The sequence below is a fragment of the Thunnus maccoyii genome, chromosome 24 (genome assembly GCF_910596095.1).
Source record: "Thunnus maccoyii chromosome 24, fThuMac1.1, whole genome shotgun sequence".
Taxonomy (NCBI): Eukaryota; Metazoa; Chordata; class Actinopteri; order Scombriformes; family Scombridae; genus Thunnus; species Thunnus maccoyii.
In genome coordinates, this window is record NC_056556.1 from 16746882 (window position 1) to 16772925 (window position 26044).

At 41.8% G+C, this 26044-nt stretch overlaps 1 protein-coding gene and 1 long non-coding RNA gene across 14 annotated transcripts in view; both read left to right on the top strand.

Annotated features, from left to right (window-relative positions):
• Nucleotides 1–6062, top strand: part of LOC121891662 (fidgetin-like) — a 48309-nt gene extending 42247 nt beyond the window's left edge. For all 6 annotated transcript variants that reach the window (XM_042404179.1, XM_042404176.1, XM_042404177.1 and 3 more), the window contains one exon: nt 3779–6062. In XM_042404179.1, coding sequence (XP_042260113.1) covers nt 3787–6060 — 2274 coding nt within the window. In that variant the 5' untranslated portion in view covers nt 3779–3786 and the 3' untranslated portion in view covers nt 6061–6062. The remainder of the gene's footprint in view (nt 1–3778) is intronic.
• A 7772-nt stretch (nt 6063–13834) lies between these two features.
• Nucleotides 13835–24752, top strand: LOC121891665. 8 transcript variants are annotated; one of them, XR_006094108.1, is made up of 5 exons: nt 18562–21205; nt 21874–21972; nt 22189–22321; nt 23734–24339; nt 24468–24752. It is a non-coding gene; the product is annotated as an uncharacterized LOC121891665 (long non-coding RNA). The 8 variants fall into 8 exon arrangements; XR_006094112.1 differs by having other exon boundaries at nt 23734–24333; XR_006094110.1 differs by lacking the exon at nt 24468–24752 and adding an exon at nt 21596–21637 and having other exon boundaries at nt 23734–24460.
• Nucleotides 24753–26044: the final 1292 nt, after the last annotated feature.

The following is a 26044-nucleotide window of genomic DNA, read 5'->3' on the forward strand; positions in this document are numbered from 1 at the left end:
CCTTAGCTAAACATACATTTGTCTAGTTGACTGTTTCTCTATGGCTGAGACTGTATTAATGTGCAATGGCAGTCCAGACATCACCAAGCCAGGTGGTAACTGTGCAGCTAAAGTGAAGTTACTGTAGTTTGGTTTTTAGCTCTGTTTTGTAGTTAAAGCAAATTTAACATTTCGTTATTTTTTATATGGTTAATCAGATATCTCAAAGTCGGATTCTGCTCTTAACTCAATTTTGACCTGATATGTAGTTCTCCCCGTGCCTGCATGGGTTCTCTCCAGGTGCTCCAGCTTCCTTCAGCCGACCAAAAACATGCAGGTTAGCTTAATTGGTGACTCTAAATTGAGTGTGAATGGTTGTCTGTCTCTATATGTCAGCCTTGGTGCTGACATATAGAGTCAGGGTGCCGCTCACCCAATGTCAGCTGGGATTGGCTTCAGTTCCCCTGTGACCCTCTATAGCATAAGCGGTAAAGAAAAATGGATGGATGTATAGATGTAGTTACTGTGTTTTGGCTTTGTAGGGCAGAATAATAGACCTACATCTAACTTTGAACTTTGCAAGGTGCTGTTCAGTGATGAAAGACAAGAAAGAACGGTGTCAAGAGGTATTCTATTCTCAGGTCATACCACAATGATTTCTAATTATTACATTATTTTGTGTTCTGAGAAATTCACTCAATATTCACAACCTTAGCCCATATATCAGTAGGGTCTTTACTATAAAAATGTGACTTATAATTATGTCATTTACAAGCTGAGGTCAAGTACTTGACAACCACGTTGTAATTTCTTGATCGCACGTTGAGGTCAATAATTAGATTACGGAATGGAAGATTACTGAATGCCCCTTTAAATGACTTGTGAAGGTGGATATATTCTGCAACAGAATCAAAAGACACACTGTGGATTGACCCCGCATCAATGAGGCCGTTCCATAGCGGGTCCGTGCGGTTTCAGAGCCGCAAGAGCAGACATTGTGAAAAGACGTCCTGCAGTGATTGTAGCTCCTGAATAGGATGGGAGGAGGGGAGGGTGGGTGGACTGTGGATTAGCAAGAGAAGTCATATACTGATGGCTGAAGACATGGCTGAATCGGGCTTAGAGTCTTCGCCACGTGTCTTCCGCTTTGTGTCCTCTTTTTTCCTCGGCGAGATACTATCTAGTAACGCTGAAGATGTAATGTAGAAATAATAGAGATTTCATGTGTAATGCTGAACCAACATTTTGCTCCTGGCTACAGATCAGACATGTAGCTTGAGAATACAATTCCAAGAACAAGTAAAGCGTGAAAACCCTTAAAATGGATTGATTTACAATGCTTCCACAAGACAACAGTTCAATAATGTATTTATTTATTTCTGATTATTCTTGTTCACACTATGTTATGATACTATGGTATTAAAGACAAAAGAATACAAAATCATTCTGCTATTTATTAAGCAGTATTGCCTTATTGACAGTACGGCTAACTACATCCTTACAAAATAATCATTTGAATTTTTGTGATGAGCTAAAGGGTAACACAAGCCTCTTTCTCCATGAGCTCTGAGGTCTTCTATTGTTATTGAGTAGTCATCACTGAGGACTAGAATGACTATGGAGTATTTTAATGGAAGGTACTCATGTTAAGCACACATTTTCCTGAGTGTTTGGTAAATATGTAGTTAATTTTTATTGGCAGGAGAAACATTTTAACATTGATTTTTATATCAAAAAAAGGGCACACATTAATATAATGGTACATTCAAACAATGCTGCTTTTGGCAGGTAGAAGGACTGTTGTGAAATCTGTAGATGGCCTTACGGCTCATTTTTTTCCCTCATTTTGTCCAGTTGTCCTGACTTGTATTTCTCCCCTTGAAATACTGCCCCTTTATAGTGCTGCTTGCACTTAATATATTCTCAGTATTAAAGGAGCCTCCCAGCTAATACAAAACTTTCCTCGGCTCAGCTCTTTGTCTGAGGCGTTCCCTGCTCGGTGCACTGGGAGGGTGACAGGCTTGCCAGCCCCTGCTAGACTCCCCTCGGCTAAAATGTTGTAAATTAACACAATTAGCAGATCGCCATTCTGCTAATTAGCCACTGGCGTCTGCCGAGAGATGGCTAGAGAGGAGAATCAGAGAGGAAATAGGAGTCTGGGGATTCCCCCCTCCCTCTCTGTGTTGTTACCAAACAAACACAGGGCCACAGGAAAAGAGAGCAAGAGAGTGTGAATCGTGCGTGTGTGTTTCTGCCTGCATGCTTTTTTTTTTTTTTTGTGTACATCAGTGTTTGCAGTAGCATAAATGGATGGGAGGAAGGGAAGATTTGCTCCTCCATGAATGGATTTTATTGTGCACGCCTGCTTTACTCACACAAGCACAAAAACACACACATAAACCAATTCTGAAGCAGGCATTGCTCACCAGACCCCCAACTGTGGATCTCTACATGCAACCGCTGCCAGTCAATAAGTCGGAGGAAGCAGCCTAAATGACACCGATATTATCCTTTATTTGTGTGCACTAAGTCAAATCAAACGGGGTTCAATCTGCCGTGCGGCTGCTGTGATTACGCCCCGTCCAGCCTTTGATAGCGCCACGGCTTTGATAGTGAGACAACGATGGAGTCGCTGTGTGACTGTCAGTGTTTGCAGATGGCATTGGCTGGGATTAAAGGAAACAGTGGCTCTCCAGCCTCCTGAGGCAATAAAGGGGAGAGCCAGGTGAGTGTGTCTGAGATGAGATGGAGCAAGGAAGGAGGGAGGGGAGGAGGCGAGGCAAAGCACAGAGGGAGTAAATAAGAGGAGGGGTGGCCGCGAAGAAAGAGCAGAGAGGGAATGAAAAGAGGAGATATATATCAAAATAGATGGAGTCAGAATAAAAGGAGGTGAAGAGAAATAAAGAAGGATCTAGAAAGAGGGGAGGGGGGGGGGGGTGGACGACAAAAAAAGCAAAGAGGAGAGACTAAGAGGGAAGACAAGGCGGCAGGGAGGCATGAAGAAGAGAGGCAGACAGAGGGGTAAAGAGAACGGTAGCGAGAGAGGAGGTCAAGGTGGAGCTGTGCAGACAGGAACTAAGCTTGAGACACAATGTGTTGTAATTCATAGCTCGCTACAGCTCCTGTGTGCGTGCCTGTGTTTGTCCGTCTGGGTCAGTGGATGTGAGCTTGTGTGTGTGTGAGCGCGTGCATGTCAGCACGCCTGAGTGCAGGCATAGATAGTTTTTTTTTTTTTTTTTTTAACGCCTGTGTGTCTGAGCACTGGTTTGTGTGTATGTGTGTGTGTGTGTTCAATGAAAGCACTATGAGCGGAGGGGGGTGGATGTGTATGTGTATGTGTGTGTGTGTGTGTGTGTGTGTGTGTGTGTGTGTTGCTTTGTGGCACTCGGCGAGGCGCATTTTCAAACCCATCTCCAGCCACCTCAGATGAGTCGGGGATTATAGAGTGACCCTCCATGCCTCTGTCTTATTGGTCTGGCCGGGGTGCATTAGGCTGCCGTAACCAGCCATCCCTCTGTACTGCACTATACCTGCCGACAGACACCGTAGTATCTGTATGATGTGTTGAAATTTTTAAAATATGTTTAGTTGGACACAAAACCCTCTCGTGATACGTATGAGGAAGAAAAATAAATAAAAACACCGCACAAAACAAGCCTCCAGATGAATGTCACCTTTTTAATTGACCACCCTCTGTACCAGGCAATTTGAAGGTGTTGTCACTTTAATTATTGCTAAAATGATTTTAGCATGCCCATGTGTTCATGTGTGGTTGTCTGTGTCTCTATTGTTCTCCCAGGCTTAAAGATGCAGTGGACCCCCGAGCACAGCCAGTGGGCCGAACAGCATTTCGACATCTCCTCCACCACGCGCTCACCAGCCCACAAGGCTGAGGCCTACAGGGCGGTACCTGGCCACCTGCAGCGCTCCGCCACCTACCAGTATGCCTGGGCCAATGATGACATCTCAGCCCTCACCGCCTCCAACCTGCTTAAGAAGTATGCCGAAAAGTATTCCGGCATTCTGGAGATGCCGGGCTCTTATTCTGAGGGCCCTGGGGTCCCAGGAGTAATGAACGGACGGAAAGGTGAATCGGAGCCCTGGCAGGATGGCGTCTATCCCATGAGCTGCATCCCCGAGGGGGTATCAGTCAGAAAGGGAGGGGTGGCGGCGGCTTCAGAGGTGGTGTCTGGCATGTGCAGCTCCCCGGGACTCGCCTCCAGCACCTTGAGCGAGCCCAGCTACTCCAGCAGCAGCTGTGGGAGCCACACTGCCACCGCCCTCCACTCCTCCTCCATGCCCTCTCAGGAATACGGCCCGGCATACAGCGGCTCCTACCTGCACAGTAGTTACAGCTCCCAGTCTGCCCCCACCCCTGCACTTCCCTCCCCACTGCACAGCTCTGGGCTCCTGCAGCCACCCCCTCCACCGCCCTCCCACCCCACTTTAGTCCCAGCTTACAATGGAGGCTCCCCCAACTTGTCTAGTTATAATTACCCCCCAGCAGGCTACCCAGCTCAGAGCTCAGTCGGGCCAGGATACAGCCCTGGGGGAGCACCCCCTCCCTCTTCATACCTGCCCTCAGGCATCGCTGCACCTACACCCCTTCCCCCCTCTTCCACTTTACCTGGATACCCATACCAGAGCCACAACCTGACCCCAATCGCCCCTACACCTCTCAACAGTAGCTCCTCCAACTCACTGAAGAGGAAAGCCTTCTACATGACAGGCCAAGGAGACATAGACCCCTCTTATGGTAACTTTGGCTACAGCCAGGCTCGGAGCTCAGCTGAGAGCCCCATGTACAGGGTAGCAGACAGCAGCAGCGCAAATGGAGGCTCCAACAGTGTCAGCGGTGGTGGATTTGACAGGAGTGCTGAAAAGTCGTCTTTACCTTTTAATCCTCAGAAGCAGTCCACAATGCCGTCAGAGCAGCAGCAGAGGAAGTACAGCAGCCAGGCAACAGGTGGGCCACTGACTCCACCAGCCTACGTCTCCTCCACCCTAGGGGGTTCCCGCTCAGCAGACTCACTTGCCAGCTTCACCTCCCCCTCCCTCAGTGAGCAAGGTGCTGATGATCACCGTCTCCACCTCTCCCACTCAGCGCCAGGGCCTACCTCCTCTTCATCCTCTTCCTCCTCCCGGCCTGCTGAAGAGCAGCTAAAAACCAGTGACCCTCACCTCTTAGACATGGTTACCTCTGAAATCGTTCAGCAGGGCCCCCCAGTGGATTGGAGTGACATTGCAGGCCTAGAACTGGCCAAAGCAACCCTGAAGGAGGAGGTCCTGTGGCCCATCCTGCGCCTGGACATGTTCAGCAGTTTAGGACCCGCCCCACGCTGCGTGTTGCTGTTTGGCCCCAGGGGCAGTGGCAGGACGTTGCTTGGTCGTTGCCTGGCCAGCCAGCTGGGGGCACCATTCCTCCAGCTCAGCGGCTCCACTTTGGCCACCAAGTGGCTGGCAGACGGAGAAAAAATTATCAGAGCATCTTTCCTGGTGGCTCGCTGCCGTCAGCCATCAGTACTCTTCATTAGTGAGGTGGACATGCTGCTGTCAGCTCACCTCAGTGAAGAGAGTCCCATCAACCGGCTCAAGGGGGAGCTACTCGCCCAGTTGGACTCGCTTCTAATGGGCTCGGGCGAGGACGGAGGCAACCAAGTGTTGGTGGTTTGCTCCACAAGCAGACCCCAGGACATGGACGAAGGGCTGCGCAGGTACTTTGCTCGGAGGGTCCTGGTGCCCCTGCCGGACAGTTCAGCCCGACACCAGATTGTGAACCAGCTCCTGGCCCAATCTCAGCACAAATACTGCTTGAGCGAGGAGGAGCTGGCGCTGCTGGTCCAGCGTACCGAGGGTTTCTCCGGACTGGACCTGGCCAGACTCTGTCAGGAGGCCCTTGTAGGTCTGTTACATGTCTCTGCACAGGGCATGGACATGACGGGTATGATGCCCAGGGGACAGATCAGGCCCCTCACTTACCAGGACTTTGAGAGTGTCTTTTGTAAATTCCAGGCCAGTATATCGCAGAAGGAGATTGACACGTACACTGAGTGGAACAAAATGTTCGGCTGCAGCCAGTGAACAGATAGATTCCGCCCTTGAGAAAAAGAGGCATCCACAATTCCTCCCCTCAGGGCAGAAGCATTGTGCTGGAGGGAAAGGCACACAGAAGGCCAATACAAGCCCACTGAGTTCTCACAAGCAGGGTTTAGATGCACTGAGAGACCTGGTTTGATGAGACAACTGGCAGTTTTGCAGTTAATGAGCAAGAGTTTTAATTTGAATGCTTGACACTCCAGAAACCCAGGCGTTGTTTACACATTGCAAGCAAGTTGGCTTCAGAAGAGACGCCCCAGTGTCTGTGTATATATCGTTACATTCTTGTTCTTGAGATTTAGTTGGCTATCCAAGTGCCTGAAGTGGTGCTTTCTGATTTTCTTCTTCTTTATTTGCCTCACAATCTACATTCATGGCATGAGCTGATGATTATTAAGAGCTTTAAAACTTCAGCGGTGAGTCTGAAAAACAAAGATTGACAGTTGCCATCGGTGGTGGTCAGTCATTCTTTATTGTCTTGTTAAGAGCAGTAATCCATCAGGGCGGCAGTAGTCTGGGCCCTGACTCACTCTCATCTCTTCTGATCCTGTGTCTGCAAAACAAACAAACAAACAAACGTAACAAACAAAACTCAGGAAAGCGTTTGTGAATTGTACAGTACCTCAAGATATCTTGACGAAAAGCACTAAGATCTGAGAGGAGAACCCGAGGCTGTTTGGCAGTTTATGTCTAGCGAAGCAGTGTTAGGTGTACCTCAACTGGCTAGGATAAATAGCAAAGAGGTGACAATGAATGTACTAGATATGTTCTGGAACGATGGAACATAATCATTAGTGAGAGTAAGAAAAACATTATTTCTCTTCATCTTTTTTTCCCCTACAGCAGGTGCTTTAGATACCTGTTTCTACTTGACCAATCCTGAAGCTTATTTCCTTCGCTCTTTAAAAATGTCAAACCGTGTTACCCAGCTTTGTCGTTTGGGGGGTTTTAAGAGATGGGCAGGTGTTGGGGTGGTGGGAGTTGTATATTTATTAAAACAACCATAATTAACATTGTTTATATTACGCAATCTAAGCTATATGGTTAAACTGCATGGAGACCTCCATCAGTTTGTCAGCTAACTTCTGCGCAAAATATTAGCTCATTTATCATAATGTTTAGCAAGGGAAGGTGTAATGACGTATGATGTGGATGAACTTGATGCTAAAAACATATCCAAATAAATTAAAGGAATAGTTTGACAATTTGGGAAGTATTCTTATTCACTTTCTTTTCAAAAGTGAGATGAGAAGATTGATAGCTCTCATATCTACATGCTAAATATGAAGATAGTGCAGCTAAGCTACGCTAACCCCAGCCAGTTAGTGTAGCTTAGCATAAAGACTGGAAACAAGGGGAAGCAGCTTAGCAAGGCTTTGTTTGAAGCTTATAATCTTTAATATCTCTTGTTTAACCTGTGTAGAAAACTGAAGTGTAAAGAGGACAATTTGTGGGTTTTACTTGGGGGTTATAAGCTATTAGCTATAAGCTAACTAGCTGCTCCCTTTATCCTTTGAACTGAAGGGACATACAGTATATGAGAAAGTATCAACCTTCTCATCTGACTGAAAGCAAATAAGTGTGTTTCCCAAATTGTCAAACTAATACTTTAAGTCCTAGCGACATCAAAGACATACCCAACACATGTTTGGGTCAAAGTTAAAGTGACTAAATCTAATTTAGTCAAGTTCACTCCACTTGGTTTCAGTCAGAAATGCTGTCTTGGATAAAACAATTTTGAAAATATTCATGTGAGTCAGCCGCTTTTCTGTTGTGTTCAAGCAAAACAAAGAAAGTTACATTATACTAGTTACAGTCAACTGTTTTTAAGTTGAATTCTGGTAGGTATCACAACCTGGATATGGAAATATGAATTTAGCAGTTGCCTTGTCACTCACACACTTCGGATTGGATTAAGTGTAGAACGGGACACCACTCCTGTAATTTAAATTAGACAAGGTCATTCATCCAGCACAGATCTCACACGTCTGTAATTTTTACAAGTGTGTGTGAGTTCAGAGGTCATTTGATAATAGCAATTACGATTGACTGACATCTCTGTAAGTATTATTACTGTAGTGGCCATGATATTTCCCAACCGGCAAGCATATTACATAGTTTAGCAAAACTGTACAATCAGAGAATTGATTTTAATCAAAAATCCTTTATCCAAAAAAAAAATCCAAAATGAATGAATAAATATGAAATTACAAGACCGCCACAAAAAAAAATCCACTTTAAGCCTGTCAGTCATTTTTTGTCTGTAACTGTATTGTCAGTTTTGTTTCTCCACTATATTTACAAGTCAGAAAGATGGCAAGAAGCACATGATGTAAGTGCATTTGGATACATACTGAAAAGCTTTGTAACATGAGTGAGGAATTTGGACACTAATCTTAAAGTCCTTCATCCCTGAAGGTTCTCTTGCCCATTGTATTGCATTGGAATGTATTTTTGTCTCTTCTTCCTTGTCACTGTGTAAGAGGCTGTCCTTTAGCTCTACTGTTGTGGCATGGAAGTACTTACGATAGTTTAATGTACATGCACTAAAGCATTTTTGTGTGTAATGTTGTTTTGTTGAAATGTCTCAAACCATTGGCAGCACTTGCTTTGTTTTGATATGTCTGGTATTTATCCTGGAGGGGGGATTCCATATATTCAAACCGATGTTCACTTTTATATTTACACTTTCTCATCCTGCTTTTGTATTTGTTTTTTTGAATAATATCAGTGTGGAAGTTGGAAGCTGTATACGTGCAGGCCCACTCTGTGTTGCTATCTGTTTCTACTGTTAAAGGCAGCATCAGTGCAGCACCTGATGTCGGGAGGGAGGGAGGGAGGGGGGAGGTGGGGGGGTAGAAGTTCTGCTGAGCGTCAGCAAAATTGACGGAAAGGAAAGACAGCCAGGCAGTGTGGCGGCAGCACAAGGGGAAAGCAGAGTGGTCCGTCAGAAAACCACCCTCAAAACAATCTGTACCAGAATTCCTTCTGTCAGCAAATCCTCTGGAGAGAGAGTCCCTTTAGACAGAAAAACCTACTAATGCACTTCAGAGCACACAACAACAGCACAGGCATTCTCTCCCCCGTTCTCCACAGCCGATGAACAAACGACTTGAAACACACCGGTCAACGCTACGCTTGTTTGTTACGTGTTTTGTGGTCCTTCTTTTGTGTCTTGATCTTTTTCTACATGGTGTTTAAATGTTCTTTTTTGTTGTTTTTTTTTTTCTTTAAATGGACGCTAGAGTTCTTCTTTAAAGCATTTCTACCTCATGGCTACAAAAACACACGTGGTATTTGATTTATGTCTTTCCAAATGTCCGACATTTGTGAAAAAAACGCATTGGAAAAAAAAAAAAAAAAAAAAAAAAAGAAGTGGAGAGAATAACACCATGAAGTTTTGCGCAGTCTACCTCAGATGACTGTACTTAAAACATTTAGCTGATGGTGCAACCGCAGGCTGCAGCATCGCCTAGTGTGTGTGTGAGTGTGTGTGTGTGTGTGTGTGTCTCTGTCACTGTGTGTCAGAACGGAGCTTATAGGCAAAACCACACACACGCACCTGATAACACTGACCGAGCGACGTGGAAAAACACACACTCACAAGCGATTTGTGAGGAAGGAACAGTTGGGGTCAACCTTATAGGTGACCTGGAAATGTATAATCCAATACATTTGCTTTAATCTTTTGTGAACTACTGTGGTTGTGCGCGTGTGAATGTGTATATACGTGGGCACACTCTTCTTTTTTTTATTTAGTGTGTTGAATTTTATAAATTGTTAGTATATATAACACACTTGCACAACTTTAAACCAGAGTGTAACGTGTTTCTGTTGTACATACCTATACATACAATACAAATGCACCACTTGTTTATATGTGTGAATATGTTGCCATACTTGCAGTCAACTTAAATGTATTTTCATGTAATCTGAGGTACAAGCAGCAACAAACGATTCATTAAAGACATTTTCTTGGGAGATTATATCTTGTACGCTGTTTTTTTTTTTTTGTTTTTTTTATTTTAATGTCGCCAGTCACATTAAGGCTCTAAGGGAAGAATAAAAAAAGATTAATAACAGAATTTATTTATCAGTAGAAGGGAAAAAATAAATGTATTGTCCTGCCAAAAAATAGCCCAGCTGAAAAATCGCCTTAATGAGCCTTGAGTTAGTCACCCTTGTGTGCAATTATAAAATCATCTGTGTTGCACAGGAAGCCAGCGCTGTCGCTTCTCTCATTAAAATGTAACAATTCATTTCTCTTGCTGTGGTAAGAGTGGCAAGACCAAAACATTAAAGCATTAATTATCTTTCTCCATCACAAAGAATTTGGATTATGTGAGTACTCTTAATGAAAATGATGTACATTTGCCCACTACATTTTCCAAGGTATCATTATATAGCTGGTGGTGAGGTGTGGGAAGGTGCTGTATAGCCTCTATAATTATCTGTGAAAACTCAAACGTTTCACAAGAGGTTAGAGTGCATCCGAGGCTGCTGTTTCCTTTATTTTTCCACTTTGAAACATGCTATAGCCATGATCAGAAATAATTTATAACACAAGCTTTTTTTTTTCTTATCCTTGAAAATATATAGCTGTTTAAGCTTCTATATAGTTTTTTTCCACACAGATTTTAAGTCTAGCAGTAAGAAGAGATTTGATCATTTTGCTCACCTTTTTTGCTCTAAGCTTCATAAATACTGTAGCAGCCAGCTGGTCTGTAAATAACCTGAATTCACAAAGCTGCAGTTGGTCTCGGCTCCGCTCAGCAGGGGGAGTGATACAGGAAATATTATCGACAAACTGACCTGCAAGTTTTTATCCAAATTGGGGTTCTAGCAGCCAGACTTTCATGGGAAGACGTTTTTTAGTTTCAGGTTGTTAGATATTTTTATCAGAGCTTTATTTGTCATTCCGCTTCCTAACTGTGTAAAGAACTGATTGCATGTGTAAGTTAGTACGAGTCGATGCGTGTGTGTGAACCCCGAGGTTATCTGCCACAACACTGCTGTGTCCTCGTCACATTAAAGGGTCTTCATTCCATAAGCTTTGCCTCACACCTCTGTTCCACTCTTTGCACGACAATTAAAATATGCTAAGTGATCATTTTCCTTAAGTAGTCTTAAATGTGCAATCTATTCAAATATGAGAGGAAATTGCCCACAGCTCGCAAAAAAAACCAGAGGTGGTTGAACAGGGGGGTAAAGCCGGAATAAATTATGCAAATAACACAAAGGACTTTACCACTTGAAAGCCTAATTTTCCTATAATCAGCACACTGTCGCCTAATATTTTTTTCCCACCTCTTATTAAAAGTGACTGTTCTTTTGCCGATCATCAGATGGCTCTATCTGTCACTGGTCTGTGAAATGACTGCAGCCTGCCAGACTAAATGCTAAAGCATTTTGCTGGAGCTTTTAGATGATGGTTACATTCCCACACAAGTAATTATGCGTCAGAGAGTCCAGAAATAAGGTTTAATTATACAGTAATCGTCTGTGATGGACACTAGGAAGTGGTGAGTACCGCCAGACTGCAATCCATCAATGACAAACCTCTGGCCAGTTTTAATTCCTCCTCATTTGCATCCTAACCTCCACACCAAGTTGCGCAAACGCTGTTAAATGTTAATAGGACCTGTCTCGCCACTCAAAATGAATGCTTAAGCCATTTTTTAGTCACTTTTCTCCCCCCCTCCTCCCTCTGTACCACCACTCACTCTCCCCTTTTCTGTTTCATATCTTGTCCTCTCTTTATCTACCTACCTCTCTAACCCTCTCCCTTCTTTTATTCCTTTATAAAGCCATCGTCTCCATGCCATTCTCTCCTTTCCTGTCATCCTTCCTCCAATCTTTCACTCAGCGCGGCCCCTCCTCCCTCCCTCCCAATCCCTCCCTCCTAGCAGGCCTCACCGTGGAGGAGGCACAGAGCGGTCACTGATGCACTAATTGGGAGCAACACTTACAGTTTTATCTCCCCCCACCACTAATAGCGGTCTGCACTGAAGCAACTCACCTTAGGATGAAGAATGGATGGATGAGTTGGAGGTAGGAGGTGGCTGGGGGGGGGGAGCCGGGGAGGAAGGCTGGCCGAGGCCTTGAATGAGAAATTCCTCCATGCAGACCGCAGCGCAGACTCAGTGTGAGATTGGGCCCTCAAGCCATCATGGTTAATCCATATCCCGCAGGACCTCGGACTCAATTCCCTGCTTCATTAATTGAAAACGATGGCCTTTTTTTTTTAGGTGTGAGTGAATAAAACAAGGAGCCATTTATGAAAAAAAGCATTTTGTCTGGTTTTGTTCCTGAAGTAGCTGCAATCTCATTATGTCTCTGTGCTGCATTTCAAAATGTGCTATCATCTTTGTCTTGATTGTCTCCAAGCGTCGGGAGAGATAAATACACACGCAGCTTTGCTGTGCTGATGCCAGGACTGTTTTTCAGTGAATCATTTGAAGTCTTATCAGCCTTTATGGAAATAAAGCCTTTGCTTAATAAACTGTTCCACAGGCTTTGGGAGAGTAGCACATAAACACCTTTTTTCTCCCGACAATGCCATCATTAGCGCATCTTGTTCAATGCTTTACACATAATTGGAATCAACATCTATTGTTCGTGTTCTTGACCTTCCACTTGTTTTCCAGCAGACACTCAGAAACATTGTATTACTGCTGAGAGGGAATCTTAACTAGGAGAACACATGCTAAGTGCCTATGCTTTGTTTTATCAGGGGCACATTGCTTCACTTTGAATATAACTTGAAAACCCATACCTTTCTGATTTAATGATGAAAAAATACCAATCTGATAACATGTATTCTAACATACAATTTAAATTAATATTGTCCACTTTCTACCACATCTGTCCATGCAGGACTACAGTTTGGGAAATAGACCACAGTGCAGTAGAATAGTCCATTACCGATATTCATAACTCCTAAACTGCAACCATACATATCAAGCAAAGTGAAATGATAATAATTGACTATTCAGCAGTGATGGAAGAAGTCCTCAGATCCTTTACTACAAGGTAGAATGCTCTGTTGCTGCAGGTAAAAGTAAATAAGTGTTAGCATCAGAATGTGCTTAAGGCTGCTGCTGTAATCAATATTTTTATATTTATAATGGATCAAATGACTATGTGTGCTCTACGAAGTATTTTAGCATCTCTCAGCTCATTGTTTCATCAACTTTACCATTTTGCTTCAGTATCACTGCTGTCATAGCGTTGTTTAAGTAGCAGGTGACTGTATGCTACCTAACTATACCACCAAATAAATGACAGTTAGCAACTAGCTGGTAAACACAGCAGCATTTAGCTGCTAAAGAGCTAAGTATTTCCATCAGTAGTTGGGGACCAAAACAAAGCTACGAAGACTTACATTCATCAGATGGTCAGAAACACGACTCCAAATGAATACCAATGTCACTCGTATCAGCTGTATAAATAGGACACTGTTTGCAACACATTTGCCAAATCAACTTAAAGTGATAATATGTCATTGTGTCTTAATTTAAGTTTAATGTTTAAAGCAACTACATTTTACTGTGCAATGTTGCCATAAGTGACAATTACGGGCTAATATTTCATGCTAAAAATGCTAAAGAATATCTAGCTAAAGTAAGCAACATTAGCCACCATAAGCTACTGGTCACTAAAATGTCCTGGTTTCAAAATTCATTTTCAGCACTTACATAGACATTAATCATGTTCTGTCCCACTCATTATTAGTTTACCCAATATAAAACATAAACAATGCACCAGGCGTCTGAATTCAACACTGATTTGTCTGTATGTATGTCAGTCAATCAATCTGTCATTGTCAAGGCTGTTGCTAGCCTGTGACGCTTGTGGCTCTTTCTGAGAGAACCTGTCAGTATGCTAACAGTTAGCTATCATACCAAAGACAAAGTAAGTCTTTTCTAAAGAGCTCCAGGAGGCTTAGTTCTTTCGTAAAGTACCCGGCAAAGAATATGCTGTGTTCTGCGCACACTAGAGGAATACATTTTCATTTGTGCATGGATGAAATGCCGATATAAAAGATCATATTAAGACGGCCAAACATAAGAGGTGGTTTACCTGAGACCTGAGAGCTCCAGAAAATAAACTCTAACTAAGAAGAAAGACTGGAAAGTGTAAAGTACCTGGCAATCGTCTTAAAGGTAACTTTCTTTAAAGGCTCTTTCTTGGTTTTTGTTATTAACAAAGTGCAATTGCGATTTAATGTTTTGACGTTCTAATCTTTGTAAACTCGCGACCAGCTTGTGGCATAGCGTTGTGAAGAAGTAAGTTAAAGTTATTTTTATGTTATAGCCTATAAAGTTATTTATAGGCCTAAAACAGATTTGTACCTTGTTTTAAAAAAAAAGCTGTCACAGAATGTGTCGCCATTTAGCCAGCAGCCTGCGCTTGTGCACACTGACAAATATCTTGGTGGATTTTGGGAGACAAAACTTAATTTTTCGTCTGCTGAGGTGCTGTCCATGGTGTTGAAAGTTGCGCTCAGTAGGTGTGTTAAGCAGTGAAATAATTGTCCCCTATCTTGATGAAAACGACTATGGTGTGTGCATAAACACATACATTGAACTGAGCAGGGGTGCTTTTTATTTCTCATGAATCAACATTTTACTTGCGAGATGAAGAATGTGTTATTTCATCTTTCAAAGGTTAGTGTTGCTTTGAAGTATAAAAGGTAAAAGTAGTCAATACTGTGTGTAGGCAGAATTGCCCCCATCACTGGTATATTTTTATTACTGATGCATAATGTTTATTTAGTATCTTAATGGTGTAGTTGGTTGAGGTAGAGTGGTTTAGTAACTACTTTGTTGGGTATACTGTTGGGTAGTTAAATTAATAATGACGTAATCATATGTTTTGTATGTAAAATGTGAATCTGATAGGTAAGTACCAACTACAGCCATTAGATACATCTTATGTCTGAAAATAAGAAGTACAATATTTTCTTGTGAACTAGTACAAGGAAATATTGTACTAGTACACGTACCTCAAAATTGTATAAAACTGTGGTATATTATTTGAGCAAATGTACTGTTGAATCCTCCCCTTTCATCCTTGTCAACCTTCACGCAATAACTTCCAATGCAACTTCTTCTTTGAAAGAGAAATGCACTCAACAATGGCGATTTCATTTCATTACCACAGAACATCTCTTTAGAGCAGTCATGTCCACCTGCCAAAGTACAACCGCTCTGGACACAGAGTCAGCGCTGGATCCATTGAATCAGAATAATGAACGCCGTCGATGTGACTGGAACTAATGTGAGATCCCACAAAGCTCTGACCTGGCTGAAGAATGAAGACGTGGAAGAAAATGAATTGGTTTCACTTTCTGCTGATGCGTGGAGATCCTGTGTGGTTTACAAGAACATCTCTCATGCAAATGGTCTTGATTATGCTAATATATTATTATGTTAATATTGTACATCTTTAATAATGCATGATGTTGGCATATTGATAATGCATTGCATTTATTGTCATGCAAATTCTATGTCAAGTTTATTAATTGATACTTATCAGGGATTCTGAATCTCAACAGGAATAATTTTCTAATTACACTGTGAATTCAGAAAGCGTCACACACTTCCGCATGATTTTCATTCATTTAGGTCTGATTGTCTTATCTACAAGGTATCCGTCACTATTCCACATCAGAGATGTTCTTTAGGTTTAAACAGCTGGCTGTTATCAATCCAGCTCGTCTCTTACGAGGCTCCTGAGCCGCCATCATCGAGATTCAAAGGCGCCAAAAAATCAGATCCATTTGATCGCACAGCCCCCTCGCTAACAGGGAGTCAGACGTGAGTCATCCTCACTCCGATGCCCACCTCCCTCGGCAGAAAAAAAAAAACAAAAAAAAAAAAACTTAAAACGAGCCTCGTCACAGGAGGGTACCTTCAGAAACACTCTCTTGCTTTTCGTGTGTGTGTGTTGTCAGAATAGCGGCGCTTGTGGAGTGTTCACAGGCACTCGGGGACGGGCTGTCGCGTTAGCGGTGAGTGGCAGACCGACCGACTGACAGCCAGCGAAGTTGTCTCTGGAGGATTCCTACTGAGAAGGTGTCGCTGAGTGAACTATCAGGGACTGTGATGTGCATTAGGCTGTGCAAGAGACCTCCACAAAGACAGTTTTTTTTTTCCAGAGTGGGTGGGGGTATTTTTTTTTTTCTGTGGGTGACATTATGAGAGATTCATTAGCTGTCTACCTTTTCTCAGATCATTACTCATCAAAGCCTTTCATCTTCCCAGACAGTGATGGACAGATTGAAACAACTCGATTTCTGCTTCTCTGATTTATTTTATCATAGCACATACTGTACCACCACCATCATCTGATATTTCCCTTTACTACAAGGAGAATCCCTCACTGCTGCCCTTGTTCTGTTTTCTCCACAGTGAATTGAGTTGGAGGTGTAGTTTCCTATGTGATTTTCTCTTGGCCATAATGCCACAGCGTGTATAACTGCCGATGGAGACATCCAATTAGTAGCCAGTCAGGCTGTGTTAGCTTAGTTAAGAACACACACCTACACACACACTCACACACATCACACGTGTCGCAGATGTACAAACACACACACACGCAGGGAGGGAATGGATGCCCACAGAAAATGCACACAACCACTTGCTGTTTCCACATGAGTAGACTCAGTGGAGATGGGGGATGGGAGACCTGAGATGTGTGAGGGGAGAGCGGGGATCGTGGCAGCAGCGGCGGCGGCGGCGGTGGTGGTGGTGGTGGTGTGGTGTGGTGGCAATCTCACCCAATCATGTGTGCTGGGAATGACTTCATTAGGAGAGCCTGTAGAAGTCCGGTCCCGGGGAATTGCGTTTGCGCCGGGGATTGGAGGGAGGAATGGAACGGAGGGAGAAGCAGGAATGAGTCCTGAATCCCTCTTTTATCTGGCGTGTGATGGAGAGATCCAAATCAACAGCTGTCAGTCAGGTGGGCCCCAGGGCGAAGGCCTCCGGCGGTGGGGGGCAGGTGTGTGGTAGAAAGGGGAGATCTGGTGGAAGTCTTTGGGGGAGGGGTTTGTTGAGGACAGGGCCTGACTGATGAGGTGAGTGTCAACCCTCCACAGGTTTATCACATTATCTCCTAGATCACACAGGTTGGTGATGCTTATTTGCATCGTCAGCAATCAGACGTATGTATTTACAGTATATGCATATAAGCTTATATGTATTTTTACTTACTTTTATACATATATACTTAAGTATATGTATACAAGTACAATCCCACAATTATCTAGCATCTCAGACTCTAGTTTAAAGTTCAAAGCCTCCTACCTCAGAGTTAGTTTTGCAGCTTCCCAACCTGACTTTGAGCAAACTACTGCAGGACAGAGTGTGATGTCTCTCTCTTAGGACACTTTCAGCCACATAGTAGAAATTTTGATGACAGTTTCTGACAGTTGTTTGAAAAATTAGAATACAATAATAGAAAATTAGAATAAAATTTCTTTTATACATGTAGGCTTCATGTATACAGTATAGGCAAATAATATAATGTAATGTAATTGTTATCTAGGTTATATATGAAAAAATATGCAAGGAAAAATGAATGCCCTAAATATTATTAGCAATAATATTGACCAGTAATCCATTCGCATTAGGCTTTAAAAATGTAGATTTGATTAAAAACTGTGAATTATCTTCATATAATAACATCTTGAATGTATTGTGTAATATTGCAAACACAGCGATGATGTCACAAACTCTGCAGGCTGTTTGGGAACCTTACCATGGAGAACATGGACTCTTCCACTTCCTGTTAACTGATAAGTCCTTACAGGTGGGAGGAAAATGTATTGTTTCTGTAACGTCACTCAGTCACTGGAAATAGACTGACTCTCAAATATTATAATAATAATAATTAATGATAAAGTTGATCTCCTCATGCAGATCATTCCAGAGTTTGACCTGACAGCATAGACTTGATTCCCTCTAGTCTTAAATTCAGAGTTCTTGTCTGAGGAGCAACTTTGAAATATAATCTGAAGCCTGGTTGTGAAGATCCTGATCAATCAAATTTTAAAATCAATCCCACAACAAACGGGTAGCCAGTGTAATGATGCTAAAAGTGGAGAAAGATGATCATACAAACTTAAACCTGGCTGAAACCTGGATATATTTTTTAAAATGATAAAAACAAGAGCCCTGCTGTTTTTTTTTTAAACAAGTAAATAAATACTAATTTGCAGGAATGCTTGTTAAAATAACATGACATGCTGTAATTGTTGTTTATGACAAGCCCAAATCATCATCATGCTGCAAACATGCCCTGTCGCTGTGAGGTCGCGGGGACATTGATTTTTTTTTTTTGTGTGGAGAGAGCATGTGTTCTCATTTGCATCCCGCACAAGGTCAGTCACAAAAATCACTTCATTTCTGACTAAACAGTAACTTTTAATACGTGCGTTGACATCTGTCTCTGCCTGAACACCGTCTCCTGCAGCAGGTTAGAACACCACTCACACAGGAGTCGTTTTCTAAGTGAAGAAAGTTGACTTGCTGCTTTTACTGTTAGTAAAAATAGGACAGCATTTTCACTTTGAACATTTTCAGCCAGTTTGAACTGATTTGCTACTCTGAGATGTTTTATAAATGCAGTTTTTTTTTTACTTTACAGGATTTCACAGGCCATCTAACAGCTTATATTCCTCATTACTGTATAAAATCTGACTATTATGTAAATGGTATATTCCTCGTAGTCAAATCCCTGTAATAAACCCAAACATCCCCTGCTAGTGGCAACTTCCGCACAGAGATGAGGGGGAGTAGAGTAGATGCAGAGAGAGAGGTGTGTTTCAGCACCACGAAGGTCACTCCAGATTGAGAAGTTTGTCAAAATGTGATGACATCAGCAGTCTGTAAACTGTTATTGGCCCTAGCTGAGCGTCGGCCACATCCAAACCATCAGAAATTACAAAACACACACACACACACCCAAACTGACTGCCACCGCTCTGCCAGAAATGATTGCCTCCGAGGTTTCTTTTTCTTTTTTTTTCTCCCATCTCCCCTTGTTCACCCATGCCTTTCCTCCTCCTCCTCCTCCTCCTTCCCTCCTCCCCACCAACACAACTCATATCCCCATCCCCCACTGTCTTTCTACCTAAGCACACACACACGCTTGTACTGTAGAGCTGCCAGATATGTGTAAGCTTCTAGGAAAGAAGGAAAGGAAGAGGCAGAGGAGGAGGAAGAGGAGGAGGAGGGGGGGAGAAGCTAGATAGAATTTAATGACATTAAACATGTTTTTTATGCTCAATAAGAGGCCTATATTATGATTGATCCAAGACAGTCAACACTTTATTCAGACACAAATGGAATCGTCTGTCACTGAGTCTATTGAGTCATCAATATCCGCTGTAGTTATTTCTCTTTTTTCCCCCTCCCGGATCGTTTAAAGTGAGTAATCATCTGTCTGGTCGCTTGCGTCTCAGGGGTTTGATCGGATAGCGCTTTTGAACACCGGCGGAAACCTGCCTGACAATCCAACAAGCCACTCACTGAAGATTGAGAGGGCCCCATTATGTCGGCTGCCTGTGGCCATATCAGAAGGCTTTTCTTCTCCTCCTCTCGCCTCTACATAACACACAGCGGTAAATAAATCACAGCTCCGACTCTGTTTATCGATCGGCCCCGCTCCAAGCTCCCTTTTTTTTTTTTTTTCTCCCCCCGCGTCTGCTCGTTCTTCTCTGCAGGATGAATTGTTGCTTTGTGTATTGAGGAGGGCGAGATTGTCAAAACAGAGAGGTGCTGGGTCAAAACAAAAAGGAGTCTGAGTGAAACAGGAATAAACTCCGACTGCTTGACCCACTGTGATGCTGTATAGTTAGCCTCGATTAGGCTCCATATTAATTGAAATCATTTCAATTAGTAGCAGCATTTGCTTTTGCTTTCCTGGAGGGGCGGCCTGTGTCCTGCTGGGACTACTCTATTGGTGCCATTGTTTCAGGCAAGATCAATTAGTTACAGAAAAGTAATTGAACCCATTCGGAATACTTATTTAATCAAGACATGCATACAGCTCAATTAAGTAAAGCCAGGAAATTCAAAATGATTTGCTGGTTCAAAGAATATTCATCTCAAAAATTAACAAAAATATCAGTTGTTAAAGATTAGAACTAGTTGTGATGCTTTTAAAACTAAGTCATTTAGATTTATGGAGACTGAATCCTCCTGCTTGATTATTTGATAATATAAAATCATATATATATATAATCATATAATTCATATAATCTTTTATTCTTAGTCATGCTTAGGGTTGCATTACGATGGTCGGATCCGTTTCCAGTTTTATGAAACACATGAATACATTAACCAGTGGGGCTAATGAAGCTCTTATTGAATATTTTATCTGTCTTCACTCTTTTTTTATAAATCAAGAGGAAAGTAGAAAACATTTCGATAGAAAGTTTCTTACAGTCTCTAACAGTTGACTGTTGCTTTCAAACTTCGCCAGCAGCAGACTCATATCAGCTGTTAATGCTAATGAATGCTAATTCCTTAAACCTGCACTCACATATTTTTTGGCCACTTAAGGGCACTACCAAAAAGTTGACACAATATCACCAAATTATCCATATAAAGTTGATATGGTTAACTAACAATGGCTTATTTAGAGTTTGTGTTCACCTGATGAATGAAAGTCCAATATTCATTCTCCTTTTAGCTCTGTTTTACTCTCCACCAACTATCAAACTAAGCAACTAAATATCTAAATAACTGTTTCTCCAGCTGCTAAATGCTCCACTTTATCCCCCAGCTAGTTGTTACCTTTATCTCTCTGTCATTTGGTGCTGGTCAGGTAGTGTGTGAGTTTATCTGACATTTTTTACTTTAATTTAATTTACTACTTTAAAACAGCTATCTGCTGCGTCTGGTAACGCAGATGAGAGCGTGGAGACTGAACCAAAACAGTAAAGTTGTGGGCCATAGAACCACAACAATGCACTGAAAGAAAGCGTTAAGTTCTGTATCTTTCCTAAACGCCAAGATGTAACAAAGATTGGAAAAAAAGCGAAGTAGCACCACTCTTGAACACCACTCTACAACAGCAAGCGGATGGTGTATTTTTGCAGTCCAACAAGACCCACAGAGAGGTGAGTTTTCTCAAGTCAAATTATCCCTATCACTAGTCAGAGTCTCCCACTTATATTTATATATAATATAATGAACATGATATCTCCAAATTGAGATTTCCAGTTATTAGAACAAGTATTTTATAAAAGTTAAGATGTGCAAAAGTTGTCAGATACATACTGTATTTAATTATCCTGTAATATGTTATGCAGGTCATCTCATTTTCAGGTCATACCTACGGTTGGGAACATTAATTAGCCGGCCAACTAAAGCAGCTTGAATGTTATTTATTTTTTTTACTTTAGTTACTTAGAAATGTTCCAATGAAAGATTTTCAATAGATGTGGATCTGATAAGCAGATTTATAGTCGTATCAGATTCAATAAAATGCTTTCAAACCCCAACCCTAGTCACGCTACAGTCCCTGTGCATCTGTGAAAGGGTCACGTAAGGTGAGTTCCCAAGGCAGAAAACGTCCTATGACTAGCAATCAGCACTAATAAGATCCATCTTCTCTTAAAAGACTTGGTGAAAAGCCCTAAATCCATTCCGAACACATTCAAAGGGGAGATAGGAGAGGGAGCCATGTGCTGTGATGTTTTCATGTCCTTCACTCTCTCTCTCTCTCTCTCTCTCTCTGCCTCATTCTACCTCTTTCTTTCCTCCTCCACTTCATTATCATTCCCAGGTTATCCCAGCAGCCAAGTGAATCTGCACAAATGAATTAAGGGAGAATTAAGGAGACTGTGCAAAGTGAAGCCTTTCCAAATCTCAGCACAGATGAAAGGTGGGCCTGCTCATACATGTGCACACACACTCGAACACTCGAACACGTGCTCACATGCGTCCACACAACACTTATCCCCACTACCCACCCACAAACACACACCCACACTACTGATATGCACTGTGTAGCAGATATGCGTCTGTAGATTTGTGGATGTCAGTGAGTGTTTGTCCTCACCTTGTTTCTGGGCCTCGTGCCAATCACAACTTCCTGCAGTCCTCGGCCAAGGCAACACAATGGCGCTTAACGCAGCGCACCACCCTCCCAGCATATTATATCAACTGGGGAAAAAAGTTGTTCCAAGGGAGGACAAAGAAGTGCATATTACATTTTACAGAAACATGTACAGGTACAGAATAGACACAAGTGAATATGCACACACACACACACACACCAGGCTGGTGTAACATTTTGTGAATTAAGCACAATGTGTTCAAATGCAAATGATGTACTCTGTGAGAAAGTGGAAGATATAGCGTATATTTCCCCTCTACAGTATATATATATGGCGTAGAGGACACAGCAGAGAAGTTTGACATTGAAATGGTTCAGTGGAATGTAAAACTGTGACTTTCCCTCTGACAACCTCAGTTTCATTCCCAGCTGATGCAACTCATGTGAAGTTTCCTACCATGAGCAAAGGTGTTGTAACCTTATGTTTGAATTGCCTGAACCGCACATGTTTAAACCAACTAGTTCATATATTCTTACATGTTTAAATGGGGGCTGTAGCTATCTTTAAAGACATGTCTGCAGTATTCAGTATTGGGTTTTTTTTTTAATAACCTGAGGCAGAGTTTACATTCTACAATACAAGTCACACATGATGAGTGCTTTTAAGGCTGATTGTGATATTTGAGAGATATTGAAAGTCAGTATTTTTTAACAATTTGACTATTTTTAAGTGAATAAAATCAAATAAAAGTATTTTGTATTTCTCCACCAGAATTGTGTTACTTCCATAGAAGAGAAAGCTTTGAGACACAATTTACAAAGAATTCCATTTCAATAGTTAAAGCTTCTACCATTAATCTTTTTATATCAGCAATGGATTAAATGACTACGTTTATGTGAAAGGTGTCACTTGTAATGACGAAACTACAGACTATTAGTTTTGCTTTCCCACCAATTTACTGTTTTTCCAGCAGCAGCAGGCAGCTGTTGTCAGAGAAAAATAATCTAAAACCCCCTGTACACAGCCTGCTCTGCACCAAAATATCTGACAGACACAGTTAGCAACTAGCTAGTGAACATAGTCGAGCAATTAGCAGCTAATGAGCCATGTATTTCCATCAGGAGCTGGTGGAGAGCAAAACTGAGCTAAAAGGAGAGAGAATATTGGACTAATATTCATCAGTGGCCAAAAACATGATTCAAAATGATTGAATTACTTCTTTTGTGACTGGTCAAACATTTCTTGGGGGGGATAGGGTTAGGCTGGTGAAATTTGACTGCAGTAATTCAATAATCCATGGTTAGCCCAGCAAAAGTAGAAATTCAATTTATTTGGCATTATTTACAACTATCTTCTTGCCAAGAGTTTGATAAGATCGATAATCTTTTTATCTCACTCTTGGCAAGAAAGCACATAAGTGTATTGGCCAAAATGTTGAACTGCAAGAGGTTACTGTTGGGAAATTTAAAAATACATATTTACCTATTCAACACCTGCATTAATCACGACAAACACTGTTTCATAACTGACCCAAAAAACAGACATAATGTTTACTGTCATTACTGTCAAATAATTTTTTTTTATAGTGGAAAAATACAATCCTGTCCGCTCCCTGCATCAGAGCTTTTGCATGTCACACACACCACCTCCCTTGCTGTATAATAGTTACAACACTGGAATACATGTGACGCCCAGTTGTCAAGAGACCCAGCCTAAGCAGCCACCTCTCTCACATCTTTACCCTGCTCAGTAGGAATCAAAGGCAGCGAGAACAGAGACAGGGATGAGGGAGGAAAAGGCCTCCGCTGTGGCTTTTAAAGCTCTACTATTTGGAATTTGAAGAACTGTATGTGAGAAGTACCTTTTTCTCTTGCTTTTACTTTTGCGCTCTTGCCTGTCTTGAGACGCTGTAGTTTCTTTCTTATTATTCAAAACACAGGTTACACGCTCCTTTGTTTTGATTTAGTATAATTTGTACTGATCCTGTGATATTTCTCTAGTCATTATCATCTCATCTCCTAATCATACAATTGTCTCTGGAAGGTCTGGAAAAGCTGTTTCATTGATTCCGCTGGAATGTGGATTGATCCGCTTGAATTTGCATGGGAATCCATTCTGTTCGAGCCGAGAGATCATAATCGATCAGATGGGATAAAGCCTGTATCTGGCCTGCTTGCCTTTCAAAGGTTAAGGTGAAAATTAATTTGCTTGTTCGTTAGTTACATTTCAATCCTGTAATTAAGTCTTGCAAATGATTAAAATGTAAAACAATGGAGCAATGAATGTGACTTTGATTGCCTGTTTTTTCTTTATTCGATAGCATGATCTGTTGGCCTGATGACTGTGCTTACAGAATCCTAATGAAGGGCAGAGAGCTGTTGATGGCTTACAGAAAGCTATCCTGCCCTGAATTGATGTCTTATGTTGTTGTTTTGTTACTTTTTCTCGAAGATAACAATGTTTTAATTTCACCTTGACAATGATTGCTGCACCAAAGCTCCATATTTAAGTGAGAGAAGAAAAATGTTCTTTCTGACGCAGACATTTTGAATGTAGATGTATTTCAGTGGAAAAATTCCCCAAATAAATCAAGGCTTAAAGGTGATTTGCAGGACTTTTTTAACACCAAAAAGTGATAAAATAATTGATTGCATAAAATGAAAACTAATTTTTGTACCTTGACTATTAGATTCAAGGAGAATGATAACACACAAGTGGATTTAAGATTGCATCCATATGATATTTTACTCTTTGTCATGCTTAATGCTAGGTTCTTATAGGTTTGTACATCTGGTTCCATCTGGTTCCAAGTTTATACAACTTTAATTTGTTAAAGCAATAGTCTGACATTTTGGGAAATACTCTTATTCACTTTTTTGCCAAGAGCCAGATGAGAAGATAGATTCCACTCTCTTGTCTGTATGCTAAACATGAACCTAGAGCCAGAAGGTAATTAGCTTAGTTTAGCTTAAAGACTGTAAGCAAGGGGAAACGAGTAGTCTGGCTCTGTCCAACGTTTAAAAAAATGCCTACTAGCACCTCACACCTCCTGGTATGTTAAATCTCATTTGTTTCATCTGTACACAAACAGAAATGTATGTAGTATGAAGGCACATTTTTTTAAAAACTTAGGACAGAGCCAGGCTAGCTGTTTCACCCGTTTCCAGTTTTTAAGCTAAGCTAATCTGCTAGCTCTAGATTCATGTTTAGCGTACAGACATGAGAGTGCTATAAATCTTTACAAGAGGATGACAAATCTCTTATTGAATCTCTTTATGTTTCCTCTTTTTTTTTACTGTGGCACTGAGGTGCAAAACACAACAACATTTCATGTTTTGTGAAATGTAGCTGTGTGTCCTGAAATGTTGTTGTGTTTGGTGAAATGTTGTGTTTTGCACCTCAGGGCTACCGTACTTTTTGAAAGACAAACTTCTATTACAACTTTCAGCTAGCAGGGTTTTAACATACCCAGCACTGACTGACACTTTTCCTGCTTAAAACAAACTTTGCTGGTAGCAGATTACATCAGCTGTAGCTATTTAACATTAACTCCATTGAGTAACTTGACTCGAAAATTCCAGATTCCAGAGCACAAGAAAAAAAAACATTTTTCTAAGCAAGCAGGAATATTTCGTCAGCTCATTCTCAAACATGAGGGCAAGAGCGAGAGGCCGGGGAGGTGTTTGTGGTATCGACTCCTGGACAAACGCCACACGTACGCGAGGAAGTTCTCCTGTTCTGTGTGGACGTGCATCTGTGCATATCCGTGCATGTGTGTGTTTGTGCGCGGGCTCGAAGCCTTCTGGACAGGGCCGAGGGTGAAGGGGAGTGCTAACACACTCTCCTTGTCAGCGGCAAGGGTAATTACTCCTGGCTGAAATTACTCAACATTTGTTT